Consider the following 20,928-nt stretch of genomic DNA (forward strand, 5'->3'; position numbering starts at 1 on the left):
ATATACGTATACACACGATACAAAGATGCGAGAAAATACTACACGGCAGTGAGGAGAGAGGCAGAAAGAAATTTTGAAAAAGGGATTGCAGACAAATGTAAAAACAGAACCAGGTCTATTCTACAAATTCATAAACAACAAATTGCTGGTAGAGAATAATAGTCAGAGGTTGAAAATGGGAAATAGATTCATGGAAAATGAAAAGGAAATGTGTGAAACACTGAACGAAAAGTTCCAATGTGTGTTTGTACAAAATGAAATCTTTAGGGAACCAGACACAATAAGAATTCCAGAGAAAAACATAGAGCACATAGAGGTGTCTAGAGACGAAGTGGAAAAAATGCTCAAGGAGCTAAATAAGAAACAAGTAGTTGGTCCAGATGGAGTTTCACCATGGGTTCTGAGAGAATGTGCACCTGAGCTCAGCATTCCACTTCAACTGATTTTTCAGGCATCCCTATGTACAGGAGTTGTAGCTGATGTGTGGAAAAAGACTAACGTAGTTCCAATCTACAAAAGTGGAAGCAGGGAAGACCCCCGTAATTATAGACCTGTATCATTGACAAGTGTAATAGTCAAAATATTGGAAAAAATAATTAAAACTAAATGGGTAGAACACCTGGAGGAAAACGATATAATATCAGACAGACAGTATGGTTTTCGATCTTTAAGATCCTGTGTAACGAACTTATTCAGTTTTTATGATCGAGCCACAGAGATTTTACAGGAAAGGGATGGTTGGGTTGACTGCATCTATCTGGACCTAAAAAACCAGCGTTGAATGTAATGAAACGCCATTTTCTGGGTGAGCCCCGGAAGCTCCCTGGAGCTTATCGGGCTAATGTATGTTATGTTAGACTGGGACATTAGCTAAGGAGTTCAGACCTACCAGGGACCAGCGCCAGAACCTGGCACCTTCAGAGAGGTTTCAGGGAGCAATGGCCCTGGAAAACCCCATATGGTTGGGGGTTTTCCTTATCTGCCATCGACCGGGGTTAGGCACCCAGAAAGTTAGGCGTAACAAAACAAACCCCACATGGTAAGAAACTACAACAAAAACCGAACAGAGAGGTAGAAAACTCCCTACAATCCCAAGGAAACAAGCAAACATCACACTTTACTGCCGCGCCGATCGTCCGCGCAGCCCTCCCCACCCCGGGAGGGGGAGGGGGGAGCCCCGGACCTACCGCGCCGGCTGCCAAGCTCCAGTTCGGAAGCTAAGCTTCAACCAACGCGAAAAAACCGCCGACCGGTGGGAGGGAGGGTTTCCAGGGAGCTTCCGGGGCTCACCCAGAAAATGGCGTTTCATTACATTCAACGCTGGTTTTCTGTGGGGAGCCCCTACGGCTCCCTGGAGCTTCATACCCAAAGAGAAGGAAAAGAAAGGGCTAACCCGGGAGGCGGCCGCCACAAACTCTGCAACGCAAAGCCAAGACAACCGGTCGCAAACCTGCGACCCAAGGCAACAAGAACGCCCAAGAACAGACGCACATATGGATGGGCGGCCAAAAACCTGTGCGACCCACAAATACCTGCGCCTGAAACGAGCCCGAGACGTCACCAACACAGCAGCAAATGCTGCAAACGTCTGAACAGCACGGGCGCAAAGACAGACCGCAGGAAGAAGGAAAACACTGCGGACGACCTGGGAGACCCGAGCCCAGAAAACAGGGAACGAAGGAACCGGATCAACCACAGCGCATCCCCAGGCACGGTACGCCGGCAACAGCAAAAAGCACAACCGGACAACACAGGATGCACCCCCCGGCCAAACCAAACGAGTACCAATACCCCAAGAACCCCTCCGGAAAGCAGCCGTCTCTACCATCGCCAGGACAGAGAAAGGCTGCACACCAATAAAGCTACCACCAGTACCAAAGAGGAGGAAACTGAAACCGAAGGGGCTACCACAAACTGAGGGGAAGATAAGAAGGCACCCTGAACAAGGACCAGGATGGCTCAGGCGACTCATGAGCAGGCCGGAGGGGAAACAAAACGCGAGAAAACGTAATAAACGTCATACTGTCTCAAAGACGAAGCTCGCAGGTGGGACACCGTCAACAAAGCCACCTGAACACCATAGAGATGGTGATACCTGCGTCAAAATACCAGACGCGAAGAGCCAAAGAGAAGGCCGAACCAGTCACTGACAGGACCGATTCGGTCTGCTGAAAGAGGCGAAGCCTCAGGAAAAACGCCCCGGGTACGGACACCTATCAAGCAGCGTCTGAAAAGAAGGCCGGGCTGGCCACCGTGGAACCATAAGGACTGTTCTCGTGGGAATGGGCTTCAACCGAGCCAGAATCCGAAGCAACAGCTGGACCGGGAGAAGAGGTACAGGTACCCCCCACCTCGACCAGGCCTGCCGAAAGCCTCCACCGTGAAGTCCTCGCAAGTGGGAAGGGCGCCACAAAACGGGCGACGCCTAGACCACGCCGACCCGAAGACATCCATGGCCAGGAGTCCATAAGCCCAACAGAGCCAACAAAACGAATCGGCGACGACTGGCCAACCCACGAAGAGGAATGAACCGAGACAGCTGTCCTCCAGGACACAGGACACACCCCGGACACGAACCACACGGTTAACCAAACCCCCTGTGGTTCCGGCAAGAACCACCAGAGAACAGTCCAAACAGAGCTGAATGGTAGAGTACCTAGTGACCCAAACCCTCCGAAGCGCAAACCAGACAGCCATGAACACCTGAACCGGGCTGTGAGCCCGACGGACAGAGAGACTCCATCAACCTCGGCCGACCTGGTGAGCACTGGTCACAAAGCCCCAGCCGAGAGACGACCTGTCCGTGAACACATCGAGCGAAGGCTCGGGGAGGTGCCAAGGCACGGAACCCCGAAAACCCCAAAGAGGAAGCTGGTGACGCAGCACCAACACCAGATCCCCAGAGGAACCCAAGGAATGCAAGAGGCGGAAGGGGAGTCTCCGTAGGAACCAACCGACGCCGGAGCCAAACCCAACTCCGCGGGCAGACAAGAACGCCGAAGTGCAAACTCCCGCACAACCGCCCAAGCAACCGCTGAGCAACCCGGGACCCCCTCCTGAACAGCCAAAAGCGGGACCACAGCCGCAGTAACACTTCTGGAGGGAAGACAATGAGGGGCCCAAGAGCCTGAAACAAGGCCCAGGTCCGAACCCGGGACGGAAACAGAAGGTAAAACCTCCAGATCACCAGGAAACCAAACCCAGCGATCTGGAAAGAACCATCCCCTGGCGAGCAGACAAGCGGACTGACTGGGAGCCCACTCCAGCCAGTCGTCGAGGTAGGCCAGACACCGAATCTCAGACGCAGACAGGGCACTAAGATCCGGTAAAGATGCAAAGAGTATACAAAGTGCCCTTCACAAAATAGGGAAGGCAATAAAAACAGCAAACCTGAAGCCCCACCACCAAAGCATTAGATGACAATCATATTAAGACATATTATGACATATGACAATCATTATATGACAATATGACAATTATAATCAAAGCATTATATGACAAAGAGTGCTGGGAAGACGGGACACCACGAGAGTAGCTCTCATCCTGGAACTACACTTAGGTAAGTACACATAGGTAATTACCAACCGTGCTAGCCCTAGAAAAACTGGAGAGGAACGTGCCAAGAAGTGACCTGGAGGGCCAGGTCCACCATCCATGCACCCGGCCCTAACAGAATCCGAACAGGAGACAACAGTCCTCCGAGGAGGGCAGAGGATCCAGGGTGCAGACTGAAGTAGTCCAGAAGAACTGCAGACTGGAAAAGCTCATGACTGCAAAGAGCAGACGGGAAAAGCTCATGACTGCAAAGAGCAGACAGGAAGCCCAGAAGGATGGGGCGGATCGACCACGCCCCACGCACCCACGAAGAGGAAATGACGAAGCGCAGGGGAAGAAGCCCACCCCGCCAGCTCTGAACCCCCCCCAAGGGGGAGAAGCCGTCCTCCGACGCCAGCAGAGGCCGGAAGACAACCCAAAGCGCCCACCAACAGCGGGACCAAGCGAGAGGCAACAGAGCAAGCTGCTCCCCCAGCGCCCAGTCAACAGAGAAGGGAACAGAACCCCTTCAGAAAGAAAAAGTACACTACCGAAGTCATGAGGAGAGACTACGGGAATGAAACCACACTTCGCTGGAAGATGAAGTGAGGGGAGACCTGATCACCACATTCAAGATACCCAAGGGAATCGACAGGGTTGATAAGGACAGGCTATGTAACACAAGGGGCACACGCACTAGGGGACACAGGTGGAAACTGAGTACCCAAAAGAGCCACAGATAGAATTAATTTTTTTTTTTTTTTTTTTTTTTTTTTTTTTTTTTTTTTTTTTAGTGTCAGAATGGGAACGGGAAAGCACTAGGAAGTATTGTGGCGACTCCTCACACAAGTAACGATGCTGACCCCCATACAATGTCACATGTAGACATGACAGAGCCCAAGAGGCACAGGAACCGATACACCTTCAAAAGGTGACACCCCTAGGGTCAACACTTGCAGCAGAGGAGCTCCAGCATATTTCAACAATCCTAAGTATTGTAGTACAGGTTGATGGTAGTGAGTGGTGTCCCAGAGAACATAAAGGTATAGTGCTCTTGAAAAATAGGTGAGATAACAGGAAAGTGCTAAGGGAAGTGAAAAATCGGATGAGAAAAAGTTGCCCTAGTGTTTACAGTGCAGAGAAGAACATTCAAGATGGCCACTGGCAAGGGGAAAAACAAAACAGAGCTTGATTTTGAGGGATTCAATGAAGAAAGCATTGATATTAGTAGTCTACATAACAAGTTGGTAAATTTAGATACTATAGTGAACTCTCATGTAGAAATAATTAGTAAATTGAAAGAAAGTAATAACCATTTGAATAGCAAAGTTTTATGTCTTGAGGGTTTAGTGAAAGACTTGCGCAAGGATAAGAATCAATTGGAAACAAATTGCAAAGCCATGGAAGAAGAAAATAAACTCTTAAAAATAGCTTTGGAAGAAGTTAAAGTAAATTTAAACATAAATGACTACAATAGGTTAGGCAAGGAAATTCAACAGGAGAAACAGCTTTTGTCAGCACAGATGGAGGAAGTTACACAGGGAATAGAACAGTGCAAGAAAGATATGCAACTCACTTATGCACAAGTGGCCAAGGAGAAGGAAAAAATAGAAGAAGCAGTAAAGGAAGTCAAACACTGCAGCAACCAAGATAAAACAAACATTAGGCTACAAGTGAGGAAAGAATTGGCATCTAACCCGAAGTTGGTGCAAAACACAGTTGATCGGAGTAAGTCCCTGATCATTTTTGGCTGCAAAGAAAAGGCGATAACATCTAGGTCAGAAAGAGCTGTAGAAGAAGCTAAAGTAGTAGATAAAATTGTTGGCCTCGTGGAAGGTCTTACAAACAGAGAGAATGTGTGCGACTACAGGAGAATAGGCAGGTACGTAAAAGGGAAAGATCGACCTTTGAGGATCACCCTAAACGGTGCCAAACAGATGGAAGAAGTACTAAGGAATGCTAGAAAATTGCAAAGGGATGAGGATGGGAAAGGGTGGTCATTAAGACGAGATCTTTCAAAAGAAGATAGAGAGAAGCTGAAACTGAACCTCGCCGAGGCAAAACATTTAAATGAGAGCAGGAATGAAGAAGAAATAAATTCTTTTTTCTACAAAGTGATAGGGGTAGGCAAACCAGTAAAGTGGTACATAAAGGCAAACCAACAAAATCAATAGAGAGAGGGGGAGTGAAGAATAAGGAGAGGGGGAACAAGTTCCTGAAGATTGCATACACCAACATAGATGGAGTGAGATCGAAGATACTGGAGTTAAGTGATGTAATACAGCTGCAGACACCAGACATTGTTGCACTCACGGAGACAAAACTTGAAGATCTAATTTTAAATGAGGTCATATTCCCAAGGGGCTACTCAATTTGGAGACGGGACAGAAAAATTAGGAAAGGCGGTGGCGTTGCTGTGCTGGTAAAAGAACACCTAAAGGTGAAGGAAATAATGACTGCCAATCCACAAGAAGTTGACATAATAGCACTAGAGATCTGCTATGAGGATGATAAACTAATGATGATAAATGCATATAGTCCACCGCCAAGCAGCACATGGTCAAAGGAGGAGCTAGATAGTAAACGTGAAGGTCTTATAACAATAATGAGAGAGATTATAGCGAGAGCGGATAACGATAGATCACAACTGTTGATAGTCGGTGACTTCAACTTGAAATCCATAGACTGGGAAGCATATGAAGCTAAAACAGAAGACTTTTGGACCTGTAAATTTGTAGACCTCATCCTGGAAACATTCTTGTATCAACATGTTAAACAAGCTACGAGGATGAGGGAAGGGGATGTTCCCTCCATGCTAGATTTGATATTTACCAGGAAGGAGGAAGAGATATTTGACATTCAGTACCTTCCTCCCTTGGGTAAAAGTGACCATGTCTTTTTGGGAATAAAGTATGCAATGCGTTATAAGCTGGAAGAAAATAAGGAGGTTGAAGCAGTTGAAAAACCAGACTTCAGGAGAGGACATTATGGTGACCTTAGAAATTTTTTTAGTGAGTATAATTGGACAGACTTGATGCTAGGCAAGGAAGTGAATGAGATGTATGGCAAGTTTTGTGAAATATATGATAAAGGCACAAAAAAATTTATACCAAAACAGAGATGCAGAACTAGGAAACAGGATTGGTTCAATAGAAATTGCGAGAGGGCTAGAGACCGAAAGACACAAAAATGGAATCAATACAGGAAGAGGCCGAACCCCCAAACATACCAGCGATACAAAGATGCGAGAAACAACTACACGGCAGTGAGGAGAGAGGCAGAAAGAAATTTTGAAAAAGGGATTGCGGACAAATGTAAAACAGAACCAGGTCTATTCTATAAATTCATAAACAACAAATTGCAGGTAAAGGATAATATTCAGAGGTTGAAAATGGGAAATAGATTCACGGAAGATGAAAAGGAAATGTGTGAAACACTAAACGAAAAGTTCCAAAGTGTGTTTGTACAAAATGAAATCTTTAGGGAACCAGATACAATAAGAATTCCAGAGAACAACATAGAACACATAGAGGTGTCTAGAGACGAAGTGGAAAAAATGCTCAAGGAGCTCGGTAAGAACAAAGCAGCTGGCCCAGATGGCGTTTCACCATGGGTTCTGAGAGAATGTGCATCTGAGCTCAGCATTCCACTTCACCTGATCTTTCAGGCATCCCTGTGTACAGGAATCGTAGCAGACGGGTGGAAACAGGCTAACATAGTTCCAATCTACAAAAGTGGCAGCAGGGAAGACCCCCTCAATTATAGACCTGTATCATTGACAAGTGTAATAGTGAAAGTATTGGAAAAACTAATCAAAACTAAATGGGTAGAACACCTAGAGAGAAATGATATAATATCAGACAGACAGTATGGTTTTCGATCTGGAAGATCCTGTGTATCGAATTTACTCAGTTTCTATGATCGAGCCACAGAGATATTACAGGAAAGAGATGGTTGGGTTGACTGCATCTATCTGGACCTAAAAAAGGCTTTCGACAGAGTTCCACATAAGAGGTTGTTCTGGAAACTGGAAAATATTGGAGGGGTGACAGGTAAGCTTCTATCATGGATGAAAAATTTTCTGACTGATAGAAAAATGAGGGCAGTAATCAGAGGCAATGTATCAGAATGGAGAAATGTCACAAGTGGAGTACCACAGGGTTCAGTTCTTGCACCAGTGATGTTTATTGTGTACATAAATGATCTACCAGTTGGTATACAGAATTATATGAACATGTTTGCTGATGATGCTAAGATAATAGGAAGGATAAGAAATTTAGATGACTGTCATGCCCTTCAAAAAGACCTGGACAAAATAAGTATATGGAGCACCACTTGGCAAATGGAATTTAATGTTAATAAATGTCATGTTATGGAATGTGGAATAGGAGAACATAGACCCCACACAACCTATATATTATGTGAGAAATCTTTAAAGAATTCTGATAAAGAAAGAGATCTAGGAGTGGTTCTAGATAGAAAACTATCACCTGAGGACCACATAAAGAATATTGTGCAAGGAGCCTATGCTATGCTTTCTAACTTCAGAATTGCATTTAAATACATGGATGGCGATATACTAAAGAAATTGTTCATGACTTTTGTTAGGCCAAAGCTAGAATATGCAGCTGTTGTGTGGTGCCCATATCTTAAGAAGCACATCAACAAACTGGAAAAGGTGCAAAGACATGCTACTAAGTGGCTCCCAGAACTGAAGGGCAAGAGCTACGAGGAGAGGTTAGAAGCATTAAATATGCCAAAACTAGAAGACAGAAGAAAAAGAGGTGATATGATCACTACATACAAAATAGTATCAGGAATTGACAAAATCGACAGGGAAGACTTCCTGAGACCTGGAACTTCAAGAACAAGAGGTCATAGATTTAAACTAGCTAAACACAGATGCCGAAGAAATATAAGAAAATTCACCTTCGCAAATAGAGTGGTAGACGGTTGGAACAAGTTAAGTGAGAAGGTGGTGGAGGCCAAGACCGTCAGTAGTTTCAAAGCGTTATATGACAAAGAGTGCTGGGAAGACGGGACACCACGAGCGTAGCTCTCATCCTGTAACTACACTTAGGTAATTACACTTAGGTAATTACCTGTTGATGGACGGTTGAGAGGCAGGACCAAGGAGCCAGAGCTCAACCCCCACAAGCACAACTAGGTGAGGACATATATTGTAAAAGCACAAGCCGCCGACTAGTGGCAGAGAGCACTACGCCGGCCAGGCAAAGAAGGCACAAAACTGCATCAAAAGGCCCACCTCGACAGCAAAACCACAAAGTCCCAGCACAACCACAACATGTGCCAAGACCCAAAAAGCTCAGTCTGCAAGCCAGGAAGACCCCGGAACCCCAAAAGGCAGAACCGGGTCACACGAGGAAACAAAGTCCCCTGAACCCACAAAAGGGGGCCCAAGAGGAAGAAACCTCCAGAACGAAACCAAGGAACCCAAAGGAACCCAGAATCGAACCAGGGGGAGCCCAAACCACCACATTTGCCGGCGGAGAACACCACTGAAAGGTAAAGCACAGACCCCAGCAGAACGCCCTGGGAAAACGGTCCCAACAGACCGAAAACCGAGGGGCAAGGTGTGGGAGCAAGCATACCAGCCAGGGGCACTGAGCCTAAACCCATAGGCTCAGACCCAAAATCAACACCCAAACGTTCCCAGAGGAACAGGCAACGGCAAGAAAACACCAGAAAAACAAAGAAACGACAACAGGAGAACAAAAACCCTGAAAATTTTTTTAAAACTCACCAGAGACGCTCGCTCGCACACCCAGACGCATGTAAACAAACCGCAACGCCGCCCTGGTGGCCACGCCGCGAAACCGGCAGACGAAAATGGCCGCCAGCAGGGGCTGTGACTGACGCTTAATACACAAAAACACGCCAGCAAATGTGGGAAGCTAGCAGACTGGAAGGGCGAAAAACGCCGCCCAACAGCAGAAAACCCCCTGAAGGGGCAAAACCGCCCCAGAACTGCTAGCAGGCAACCCCCACAGCCCCGGGAACCAACAACAGAAGCCCCGGGGCAGAGCCGTCCTCCAAGCCCTCCGCCCTTAAAGAAAAGCAAGAGCCCATGGGAAAGGCAACAAGAAAGGGCCGCTGGTAAGACCCAGAAGCCTTGGCAGGAGGCACAGGCTCAAACCTCCGTCCCCAACCCGAACGGGGCAGCCCCCGAAAACCGCCCGAGTCTCTGCCGCAACTAAACCCCGCCCCGACCCCGAAACCCGCAGACAGTCCGGAGCTGGGAACATGGAGAGAAAGGGGCGAGCAGCACCTAACCAAACGGGGCGGCCACAGGGCATTCGAGTGGGAAACCAACCTAGCATGTTGCAGCAACCTAACCTAGCTTGCAACATGGATGCCGCCTGTACTCTGAACAGTAATAACATCAGGAGAGTACTGGAGAACAAGCAGAGAATCACTCGCAAGACTCCGGGTCAAGGTGTCAGTGACCCAACAGGCAGCACGACGGAGGTAAAAATGGCGACTGTCACCCGGAGACAAGGGAACAGCAACCAACGATCCCGTACAAGACGGGTTGGAACCCGGAAGACACATTCAATGGTCCCCCAAGCCCAGACAGGGGTTTCCAGGGCCCGTAGGGTAACAACTACGGGAAGCCCGGGCAAGGTGTTGCTAACTGGTTAAGAAACCCAAACATAACAAGAGGGTAGATTATAGCACTGAAAACCCCTGAGACGTGTACAAGCACGGGGGCCTAGCAGAGGGCCGCCAAACACTACCAGTGGAACTATAACCACCTTAGGCAGACCCCCACCAGGCAAGAAAAATGAAAAACAAAAGAAAAACCCCGCAAAAGTACACCGTCTCCAGAGGCAACAGAAACCGGCCGCCGCTTAGGTGGCAGGCTGCGCAACACCTTGACGCCCTAACCAGCACAATACCAATCCCTACCCAGGGCCAAACAAGGGCCCCAAGCCCCAGCTGGCCCCAAGGGCGAGGCAAATGCCGAGCAGCAAGAACCTCTACGGGAATGGTTCCCGAACGCCCCAGGGAAGATAACCCTGTTACGCAAGGGCAGTACTCACAGGGCGCTTAGGGAAGTCAGCCACTAAGCACATGCAGCCCCGGCACTGATGAAGTACTCCTGGCCACCGCACACCACAACACACGGCAGTGAACGCCACACAAGGCAAACACCGCCTAGGAAACTGAGGCCAGAGAAGCGTCAATCCCGGTTGATATTAGCGAACGAACTGGAGCTTGGCAGCCGGCGCGGTAGGTCCGGGGCACCCCCCTCCCCCTCCCGGGGTGGGGAGGGCTGCGCGGACGATCGGCGCGGCAGTAAAGTGTGATGTTTGCTTGTTTGCTTGTTTCCTTGGGATTGTAGGGAGTTTTCTACCTCTCTGTTCGGTTTTTGTTGTAGTTTCTTACCATGTGGGGTTTGTTTTGTTACGCCTACCTTTCTGGGTGCCTAACCCCGGTCGATGGCAGATAAGGAAAACCACCAACCATATGGGGTTTTCCAGGGCCATTGCTCCCTGAAACCTCTCTGAAGGGGCCAGGTTCTGGTGCTGGTCCCTGGTAGGTCTGAACTCCTTAGCTAATATCCCGGTCTAACATAACATACATTAGCCCGATAAGCTCCAGGGAGCCGTAGGGGCTCCCCACAGAAAAGGCTTTCGACAGAGTTCCCCATAAGAGGTTGTTCTGGAAACTGGAACATATTGGAGGGGTGACAGGTAAGCTACTAACATGGATGAAAAATTGCCTAACTGACAGAAAAATGAGGGCCGTAATCAGAGGCAAGGTATCGGATTGGATGACTGTCACGAGTGGAGTACCGCAGGGTTCTTGCACTGGTAATGTTCATTGTCTACATAAACGATCTACCAGTGGGAATACAGAATTACATGAACATGTTTGCTGATGATGCTAAGATAATAGGGAAGATAAGAAACCTAGATGATTGTCATGCCCTTCAAGAAGACCTGGACAAAATAAGTATATGGAGCAACACTTGGCAAATGGAATTTAATGTGAATAAATGCCATGTTATGGAATGTGGAACTGGAGAACATAGACCACACACAACCTAAAAATTACATGAGAAATCTTTAAAGAATTCTGACAAAGAAAGGGATCTAGGGGTGGTTCTAGATAGAAAACTGTCACCTGAGGACCACACTAAGAACATTGTGTGAGGAGCCTATGCTACACTTTCTAACCTCAGAATTGCTTTTAAATACATGGACGGAGAAATACTAAAGAAATTGTTCACGACTTTTATTAGGCCAAAGCTGGAATATGCAGCGGTTGTATGGTGCCCATATCTTAAGAAGCACATCAACAAACTGGAAAAGGTGCAAAGACATGCTACTAAGTGGCTCCCAGAACTGAAGGGCAAGAGCTACGAGGAGAGGTTAGAAGCATTAAATATGCCAAAACTAGAAGACAGAAGAAAAAGAGGTGATATGATCACTACATACAAAATAGTAACAGGAATTGATAAAATCGACAGGGAAGACTTCCTGAGACCTGGAATTTCAAGAACAAGAGGTCATAGATTTAAACTAGCTAAACACAGATGCCGAAGAAATATAAGAAAATTCACCTTCGCAAATAGAGTGGTAGACGGTTGGAACAAGTTAAGTGAGAAGGTGGTGGAGGCCAAGACCGTCAGTAGTTTCAAAGCGTTATATGACAAAGAGTGCTGGGAAGACGGGACACCACGAGCGTAGCTCTCATCCTGTAACTACACTTAGGTAATTACACTTAGGTAATTACACACACACGTGAAAAGAAAATTACAAGCAGCCGACCAGTGGGCAGAGAGCACCATGCCAGCCAGGCGAAGAAGGCACAAAACTGCATCAAAAGGCCTACCTCGACAACAAAACCCCAAAGTCCCAGCATGACCACAACACGTGCCAAGACCCAAAAAGATCAGTCTGCAAGCCAGGAAGCCCCCGGAAACCCAGAACTGGGTCACACACGAGGAAACAAACCCCCCTGAACCCACAAAGGGGGCCCCAAGAGGAAGAAACCTCCGGAACGAAACCAAAGAATCCAAAGGAACTTGGAACCGAACCAGAGGAAGCCCAAACCACCACATTTGCCGGCGGAGATACACCACAGAAAGGCATAGCACAGCCCCCAGGGAAACGGTCAAAACAGACCGAAAACCAAGGGACACTGAGTCCAAACCCTAGGGCCCAGACCCAAAACAGACAAAACGGAAAACCCGGTGTAAAATCAACACTCAAATGTTCCCAGAGGAGCAGAAAATGGGCAGAAAAAAACAGAAAAGCAGAGAAATGACAACAGGAGAATAAAACCCTGAAAAAAGGTGAAAAAACTCACCCAAGACGCTTGCTCGCACACCCAGGCGCATGTAAACAAACTGCAACGCCACCCTGGTGGCCACGCCGGGAAACTGGCAGAAGAGAATGGCCACCAGAACAGAGGGCTGTGACCGACGCAAAAGATACGAAAACACGCCAGCAAAAGTGCGAAGCAAGGAGACTGGATAGGTGAAAAACTCCGCCCAGAAGCAGAAAACCCAGGCAGGTGAAAACCGCCCCAGAACTGCTAGCAGGCATCCCCCACAGCCTGCCCCAGGGCATAGCAACAGAGGCATCACCAGATGCCATAGACCAGAGGCATCAACAGATGACATCACCGGTCATCGCGCCGCTGTCTGCGCAGCTCCCCCTTTCCCAGGAGGGGGAAGGGGTAGCCCCAGACCCACCATACCAGCGATCCACACCCCAGTTCTGAGGCTGGATGTCAAAACAAGCGAAAACCGCCAACCGGAGGAAGGGAGGGAATCCGGGGAGCCTCCGGGACTCATCGAGAAAATGGCGTTTCATTACATTCAACGCTGGTTTTCTGGGGGGAGCCCCTACAGCTTCCCGGAGCTAACTACCTACAGAGGAAAAGAATAGGGACTGACCCGGGAGATGGTCGCCGCATACTACTCAACCCAAAGTCGAGACAACAGGCCGCATCCGCCGACCCAAATTGACACAGGCCCGACTGGGCCCAGGAACGTGTACAAGGTAACAAACAGCCAAGGACTCTGTTCGACTGCCAAATTCCCCGTTCCCGAACGTCCTCCCAGGACACAGTACCAAAGACGGCGGCAAGAGCCGCGAACTTGCGGACGTCATGGGCACGGAGATAGACGGAGAGCCTGAAGAACCCCGCGGACAACCTGGGAGATCCGCACCCTCTAACAGGGAAGAAGGGAACCAGAGCAACCCAAAGCGCATCCATGGACCCAGAAGCAATGGCGTGCCAATAACGGCGGAGAGCCGCAACCAGACAAAAACAAAATGCACCCTCGGCTCAACCAACCAAGCATTAACAACCTAGGGACCCCTCCGGAAAGCAGAAGTCACATTCTTCGCCAGAAAAGAAGGAGAAAACAGCAGACGACCAAACCGATCACCCCAACCAAAGGAGCAGAAAACCCCTGCGCAGGAGGAGAGCATGAAGCTCACCTACCCAACCCCCAGAGGCCAATGCCAACCGGAAAAGAGCCATCAAAAAACAAACCGGAACCGAAAGGGCCACAAGAAAACGAGGAGAAGAAAGAAAAGAGAGCACTCTGTCCAATGACCAGGACGGCTCAAGCGGTGCAAAAACAGGCCGGAGGTGAAACAAGCACGAGACAGCTTACGAACGGTGCAGATGAAAGTCCGAAAGCAAGCCGAAGCAGCTCCGCCATCGCCGCATAAAACGAGGCGACAGTATGTGGCAAGTCAATGGCCCCCAACCCCCAGCAGAAAAGCCAAGCCGACACCAACAAACACAGCTACCGAAGAAGGGACAGAAGGAAAAGGAAGGACCGCCAAAACACCCCATACTGCTGCCAAGAAGCACACAGGCGGGACACCAACAACGAAGTCACCTGACCACCAACGGATGCGAGATCCCCGAGGCAGAACGTAATTAGCCCTGCCAAGGGTCAGCCGAGCCTAGGAAGAGACGGAGCCGCAGGAAGATCTTGGGTGCAACCACCAAGGAAGCAGAGCCAGAAGCCCATGCCAGCAAGAAGGAGACGGAATATCTGCCGAACAGAAAACTCCCAACGCGAGCAAGCTCGCCAGGGGATCAGAAACCACGGGTCCGAAGTGAAACACCAGAGACCCTGAAAAAACGAACAGGCCGGGCAAGCCAGGAAAACAGGAAACTAAAGCCGGTAACAGGAAGGCCAAAAGGCACAAACAAAACACACAACAGTGTGAAGGAGGAAATGATAAAAAGACTAGCAGAAACGCCCCAGCACCAGCGGCCAGGGACAAGAGTGAAGTAGGAAGATGAGAGGAATGCATGAGGAAGGGAAGTGGCGGAGGCCAACCCCACACCCAGAGTCCAGTGCAGATAAGAGCCCAGTAGGCTCCGGAACTTGAACAGAAAGCGAATGATAGGCGAGGGGCGAGACGAAGAGCCAAAGCTCATCCCCAGCCAGCACAACTAGGCTAGGACAGAGAATCAAAGGAACATGGAAAAGCCAGGCTTGGCACAGCAAGACCGGCAAGGAAGGAGGGCACCAGAAAAATCAAGGGAACAAAAACCCCAAACAAGGAAGGCGCCAGAAGGAGCACGGAAGGGCCGAAGAAAACACCACAACCATACCCCCACACGTAGCCGCAGTATCAAAACTGCAGCAAAACGTCATCACACTTCCAGAGAAAGTGACAGGTTAGATAAAGATAAACTGTAACACGGGTGGCACACAAACAAGGGGACACAGGTGGAAACCGAGTACCCAACCGAGCCACAGGGACGTTAGAAGAAACGTGTGCAGTGTCACAGGTAACAGATGGGACACATTAGGCAGCGACGAGGCACATTAGCCAGCCCATACCTGGGCTGACCCCATACACAGTTCCAAGTGTAGAGACGAGAGAGAGCCAAGGAGGCTCAGAATCCGCACGTCAGGCAAATGACAGGTGAGAGGCGGAACCAAAGAGCCAGAGCCCAACCCTGCAAGCACAATTAGGCAAGCACAATGAGGTAAGCACATAACACCCTTGACACAGGAAAACGTACCATCAAACAGGCACCTCAACCATTGCACCGTGGAACAAGGTGAAGGCGGGGCCCCCCACTCAAGCATGGTTGGACCAGCATAGGAGAGGGGCAGGCTGAGTACAGTCAGGAGCCGCTGACTGGGCCTAGAGGCCTCCTGCAGTCACCTGTGATCCGAGGAAGGAAGCGGGTGGTGAGAACAAGAGCTGCCACGTATGGGCAAATAGCCCAGCAGCAGGCACCTCGGTTTGCATGTTCTACGTTCTCAAGTACGTATTTACACCCCTTCCTACTTCCAAAAACAAAACAGCGTCAGGACGAAGGAGACGCCAGACCGCACCAACTCACCTGCAGAACATAGGCGCTGAAGGGCCAGGACGCAAGCTTATGAGAACGGCGGCGGCCAGGGTATTGTGCACCCGTAGCCAAGAAAACCGGGAGCACCGCCCGTGGAAGGCAGGCCAGAGCCGCTCATGCCGGAGAAGAAGAGGGGAGTGGCGAAGGAGGCTCCCCCCCACCCAAAAACGCAGGGAAAAACCATGTGACGTCCCCATAGCGGAACTCCAGAATACTCCCAAGAGCAACGGGGCACGGAGTGGAGAATGATAAGAGAGAGAGGCGAAGCCCCCGAGAGAAAATGGACGCAGAACACCAGCACGTGTGCACACCGCCCTGAACCAAAACAAACTCCCACGGCACATGAGCAGGACACGAAAGAAAAGTAGCCCAGCAGGGTGGGCTACAAAGGTCCATCCCACTCCGTCCAACAACAGAGCAGAAAAGTAGCTCAACGGGTCATATCCCGAGCGATCCGTTGAAGAAACAGGCCAACTCATGGAAACAGAAGCCAACTTAGCCGGCCCATGTAAGGAAAACAACAAACCGAATCGGAACCCAAGCGGGCTACCAGTAGCCCAACATGGCGACAAAGAGCCCAACCGGCGACAAGTAACCCAATACGGCATCCCGGACCAGAATGGAAGGAAAACGAGCAGTGCCGAGACACAAAGCGGAGAGAAGAGATATGAAAAAATAAACGAGAAGGCCAAAAACCCAGAAGCTGCCCGGAATAGGCCCCACAAGCCCTAGAAAGGACCAGAGGGAATCCCCACCGAACAACGACAGACGTATAAGTAAAACAGGAAGGAGCAAAACTGTCCCGAACTTTCGAGAACACATACAAGCAAACACAAATGACGAAGGCACAGAAAAAACCCAGTCGCACCCGAGACCAAAAGTCATGCAGAACCCCAAGAAGAGGGGGACACGACGGAGAAGTCCCGTCCCGGGAAAAAGGGGCGAAGAACGTAGAAAAGCACTCATCGACAGGACGGAAGCAACGGGCATAATGGCCACGGAACTGAGCCCGGGGAGGGGCCAACGCCCAAGTACTCATGTGGAGAGGGGGGGGGGAAGGAAAAACCCCACTCCACAAAACCACAAGCCCCGCCCAGAGGGGTAGAAAACCCCCGGCAGGGACCAACGGGGCCCGAGGCCCCACACATCAGCCCCACGTCAGCCCCGGGAACCCACCCCGGCAGGCCCCAGGGCCGAGCTGTTCCCCCAAAGCCCCAGCCTCAAGAAAAAACCCGGGCAGCCGTGAAAAGCACTAAGGAAGGGAGCCCACTGGCACACTCTTAAAACATGGCTGGAGGAAACAGGCTCAAATGCCCCAGTCGCTACCGTGGAAGGGAACGTCCCCGAGACCAACCGAGCCTCAAAACCATAGAAGCCCCACCCCGACCCCGTACCCACAGACGGTAAAGACCCGGATGTAGGGAGGAAGGGGGGGGGGACCCGATAAGACCACCAACGAAAACGGGGCAGCCTCAGGGCTTCCGGGGAGCAAACAACTAGCGCGTTGCCACTGAAACCCAACGTGCAATGCCTGTGCAGCCTGCACCCACATAGTCAGCATAAGACTGGGTAACCAAATCACAAACAAGCAACAAAACTTGCAGGACCCTGGGCCGAAGGTGTCACCGACCCCACAGGCTGCAGACGGAGGCAAAACCGTGAGAGTCACCCCGAGACAAGGGGACAGAGCAACCCTCAAACTCGCACAAAGCGAGGGGGGGGGGACTCCGGGGCCACATCTATCGGGACCATGCTCCCCCTAGGAGTTTCCCAGGGTCCTGAGCGTTTACTATAAGAGGACTCGCGCTCAGGTAATCCCAGGCAGGGTACTGCTAACCGGCGCCCATGGCTACCAAACAACGTTCTAAGAGCTGAACCCCTGCATTGTGTACACTCACGGGGACCTAGCAGGGAAAACCACCGGAAGAAGGAAGAGAACTCGGCACAAAGGGGGAAAGAACCAAAGGCAGAGCCCCCCACCAGGTAGACAAACAAAAAGAAAAAGAAAACCCCGCAAGAGTACAGCGTACCCAGGCGGAACAGAGCTGGCCACTATGATTAGTGAAAACAAGCTGCGCCCCGCTAGTGCAAACTGCCCCTTACCCTAAGGTGAACAAGGCAGCAAACGGCCTAGCAGAAGCAGGACCCAAGGAACTTGTGGAAGGTAACCCCAAGCCCCAAGGGCAGTACTTACAGGGCACCTAGGGAAGGGAACCCTAGGCACATGCAGCCCGAGTACAGGAGACTCACTCCCGGCTCACGCACCACCTAGAAGACAGACACCACACTCTAGGTACAGTGCTGAAACAACCACTGGAGCCGGAGCACACTACTGGTGCCATTAGCATCAGCCGAAGAACTGGGGTGTGGATCGCCGGCGTGGTGGGTCTGGGGCTACCCCTTCCCCCTCCCGGGGATGGGGGATCTGTGCAGACAGCGGCGCGATGACAGGTGACGTCATACTAGTTTGCTCGTTTTGTTTGGGAAATTCTATCCACTCGTTCGGTTTTTGGTAGCAATTTTCACCAAAATAGGGGTTTGTTTTGGGACGCCTACCTTTCTGGGTGCCTAACCCAGTCGATGGCAGACATAGAATGCTTCCAACCACACGGGGGTTTCTATAGGCCATTGCTTCCCTTGCCTCTCTAGAGGGGGCCCAGGTTCTGGTTCGTGGTCCCTGGTAGACCCATAAGAACTCCGTACACATGACTGATGCCAAAGTCTGACATTAGCATATCAGCCTGGTAAGCTCCGGGAGCCGTAGGGGCTCCCCCCAGAACAAAAGTAAAATATGCTTACCAGAAGAAAAGGTGTTTAGTGGATTAGTTATATTGTTCAAGCCATGTTCTAAGCTTGCTGTAGCTCTTAATGGAAGAACCTTTTCTTGGGAAGAGAGGTTACAATACTGGATACCACGAGATGACTTGTTTGCAGAACTGATCTTGGCTGTTTATAAATTTGATACCATTAATGTTGAATGTTTATACATTTCCTTTATTTATCAACCAACAAAAACAGAACATACTGATACTGAAAAGGTCAAGTACTTAAAACATTAAATTTTCTTCAATTATTTATCTAATATCCAAAATTAGGAGCTCTTCATATCAAACACCCCGGTAACGACTGAATTATCTAATTCTAATTCCAAATTCTAATTTGATCTAGCTTCATCAACTAAGTAATTACCTAAGTGTAGTTACAAGATGAGAGCTACGCTCGTGGTGTCCCGTCTTCCCAGCACTCTTTGTCATATAACGCTTTGAAACTACTGACGGTCTTGGCCTCCACCACCTTCTCACTTAACTTGTTCCAACCGTCTACCACTCTATTTGCGAAGGTGAATTTTCTTATATTTCTTCGGCATCTGTGTTTAGCTAGTTTAAATCTATGACCTCTTGTTCTTGAAGTGCCAGGTCTCAGGAAATCTTCCCTGTCGATTTTATCAATTCCTGTTACTATTTTGTATGTAGTGATCATATCACCTCTTTTTCTTCTGTCTTCTAGTTTTGGCATGTTTAATGCTTCTAACCTCTCCTCGTAGCTCTTACCCTTCAGTTCTGGGAGCCACTTAGTAGCATGTCTTTGCACCTTTTCCAGTTTGTTGATGTGCTTCTTAAGATATGGACATCACACAACAGCTGCATATTCTAGCTTTGGCCTAACAAAAGTCATGAACAATTTCTTTAGTATATCGCCATCCATGTATTTAAATGCAATTCTGAAGTTAGAAAGCATAGCATAGGCTCCTTGCACAATATTCTTTATGTGGTCCTCAGGTGATAGTTTTCTATCTAGAACCACCCCTAGATCTCTTTCTTTATCAGAATTCTTTAAAGATTTCTCACATAATATATAGGTTGTGTGGGGTCTATGTTCTCCTATTCCACATTCCATAACATGACATTTATTAACATTAAATTCCATTTGCCAAGTGGTGCTCCATCTACTTATTTTGTCCAGGTCTTCTTGAAGGGCATGACAATCATCTAAATTTCTTATCCTTCCTATTATCTTAGCATCATCAGCAAACATGTTCATATAATTCTGTATACCAACTGGTAGATCATTTATGTACACAATAAACATCACTGGTGCAAGAACTGAACCCTGTGGTACTCCACTTGTGACATTTCTCCATTCCGATACATTGCCTCTGATTACTGCCCTCATTTTTCTATCAGAAAATTTTTCATCCATGATAGAAGCTTACCTGTCACCCCTCCAATATTTTCCAGTTTCCAGAACAACCTCTTATGTGGAACTCAGTCGAAAGCCTTTTTTAGGTCCAGATAGATGCAGTCAACCCAACCATCTCTTTCCTGTAATATCTCTGTGGCGCGATCATAGAAACTGAGTAAATTCGATACACAGGATCTTCCAGATCGAAAACCATACTGTCTGTCTGATATTATATCATTTCTCTCTAGGTGTTCTACCCATTTAGTTTTGATTAGTTTTTCCAATACTTTCACTATTACACTTGTCAATGATACAGGTCTATAATTGAAGGGGTCTTCCCTGCTGCCACTTTTGTAGATTGGAACTATGTTAGCCTGTTTCCACACGTCTGCTACGATTCCTGTACACAGGGATGCCTGAAAGATCAGGTGAAGTGGAATGCTGAGCTCAGATGCACATTCTCTCAGAACCCATGGTGAAACGCCATCTGGGCCAGCTGCTTTGTTCTTACCGAGCTCCTTGAGCATTTTTTCCACTTCGTCTCTAGACACCTCTATGTGCTCTATGTTGTTCTCTGGAATTCTTATTGTATCTGGTTCCCTAAAGATTTAATTTTGTACAAACACACTTAGGAACTTTTCGTTTAGTGTTTCACACATTTCCTTTTCATCTTCCGCGAATCTATTTCCCATTTTCAACCTCTGAATATTATCCTTTACCTGCAATTTGTTGTTTATGAATTTACAGAATAGACCTGGTTCTGTTTTACATTTGTCTGCAATCCCTTTTTCAAAATTTCTTTCTGCCTCTCTCCTCACTGCCGTGTAGTTGTTTCTCGCA

General features: G+C 48.8%; 1 protein-coding gene across 3 annotated transcripts in view; it reads right to left on the minus strand.

Moving 5' to 3' along the window:
• The window catches only part of LOC123756099 (centrosomal protein of 164 kDa), a 481,504-nt gene that overhangs the window by 61,500 nt on the left and 399,076 nt on the right, over positions 1–20,928 (minus strand). For 2 of the 3 annotated variants that reach the window (XR_011230545.1, XM_069336539.1), the window contains exon 16: positions 18,706–18,852. The exons of the other annotated variant lie outside the window; for it this stretch is intronic. Coding sequence is in view for 1 of the 2 variants with exons in the window: in XM_069336539.1 (XP_069192640.1) it covers positions 18,706–18,852 (147 nt within the window). In the remaining variant the exon portion in view is untranslated. The remainder of the gene's footprint in view (positions 1–18,705; positions 18,853–20,928) is intronic. 3 annotated transcript variants of the gene reach the window in all.

The sequence above is a fragment of the Procambarus clarkii genome, chromosome 36 (genome assembly GCF_040958095.1).
Source record: "Procambarus clarkii isolate CNS0578487 chromosome 36, FALCON_Pclarkii_2.0, whole genome shotgun sequence".
Lineage (NCBI taxonomy): Eukaryota > Metazoa > Arthropoda > Malacostraca > Decapoda > Cambaridae > Procambarus > Procambarus clarkii.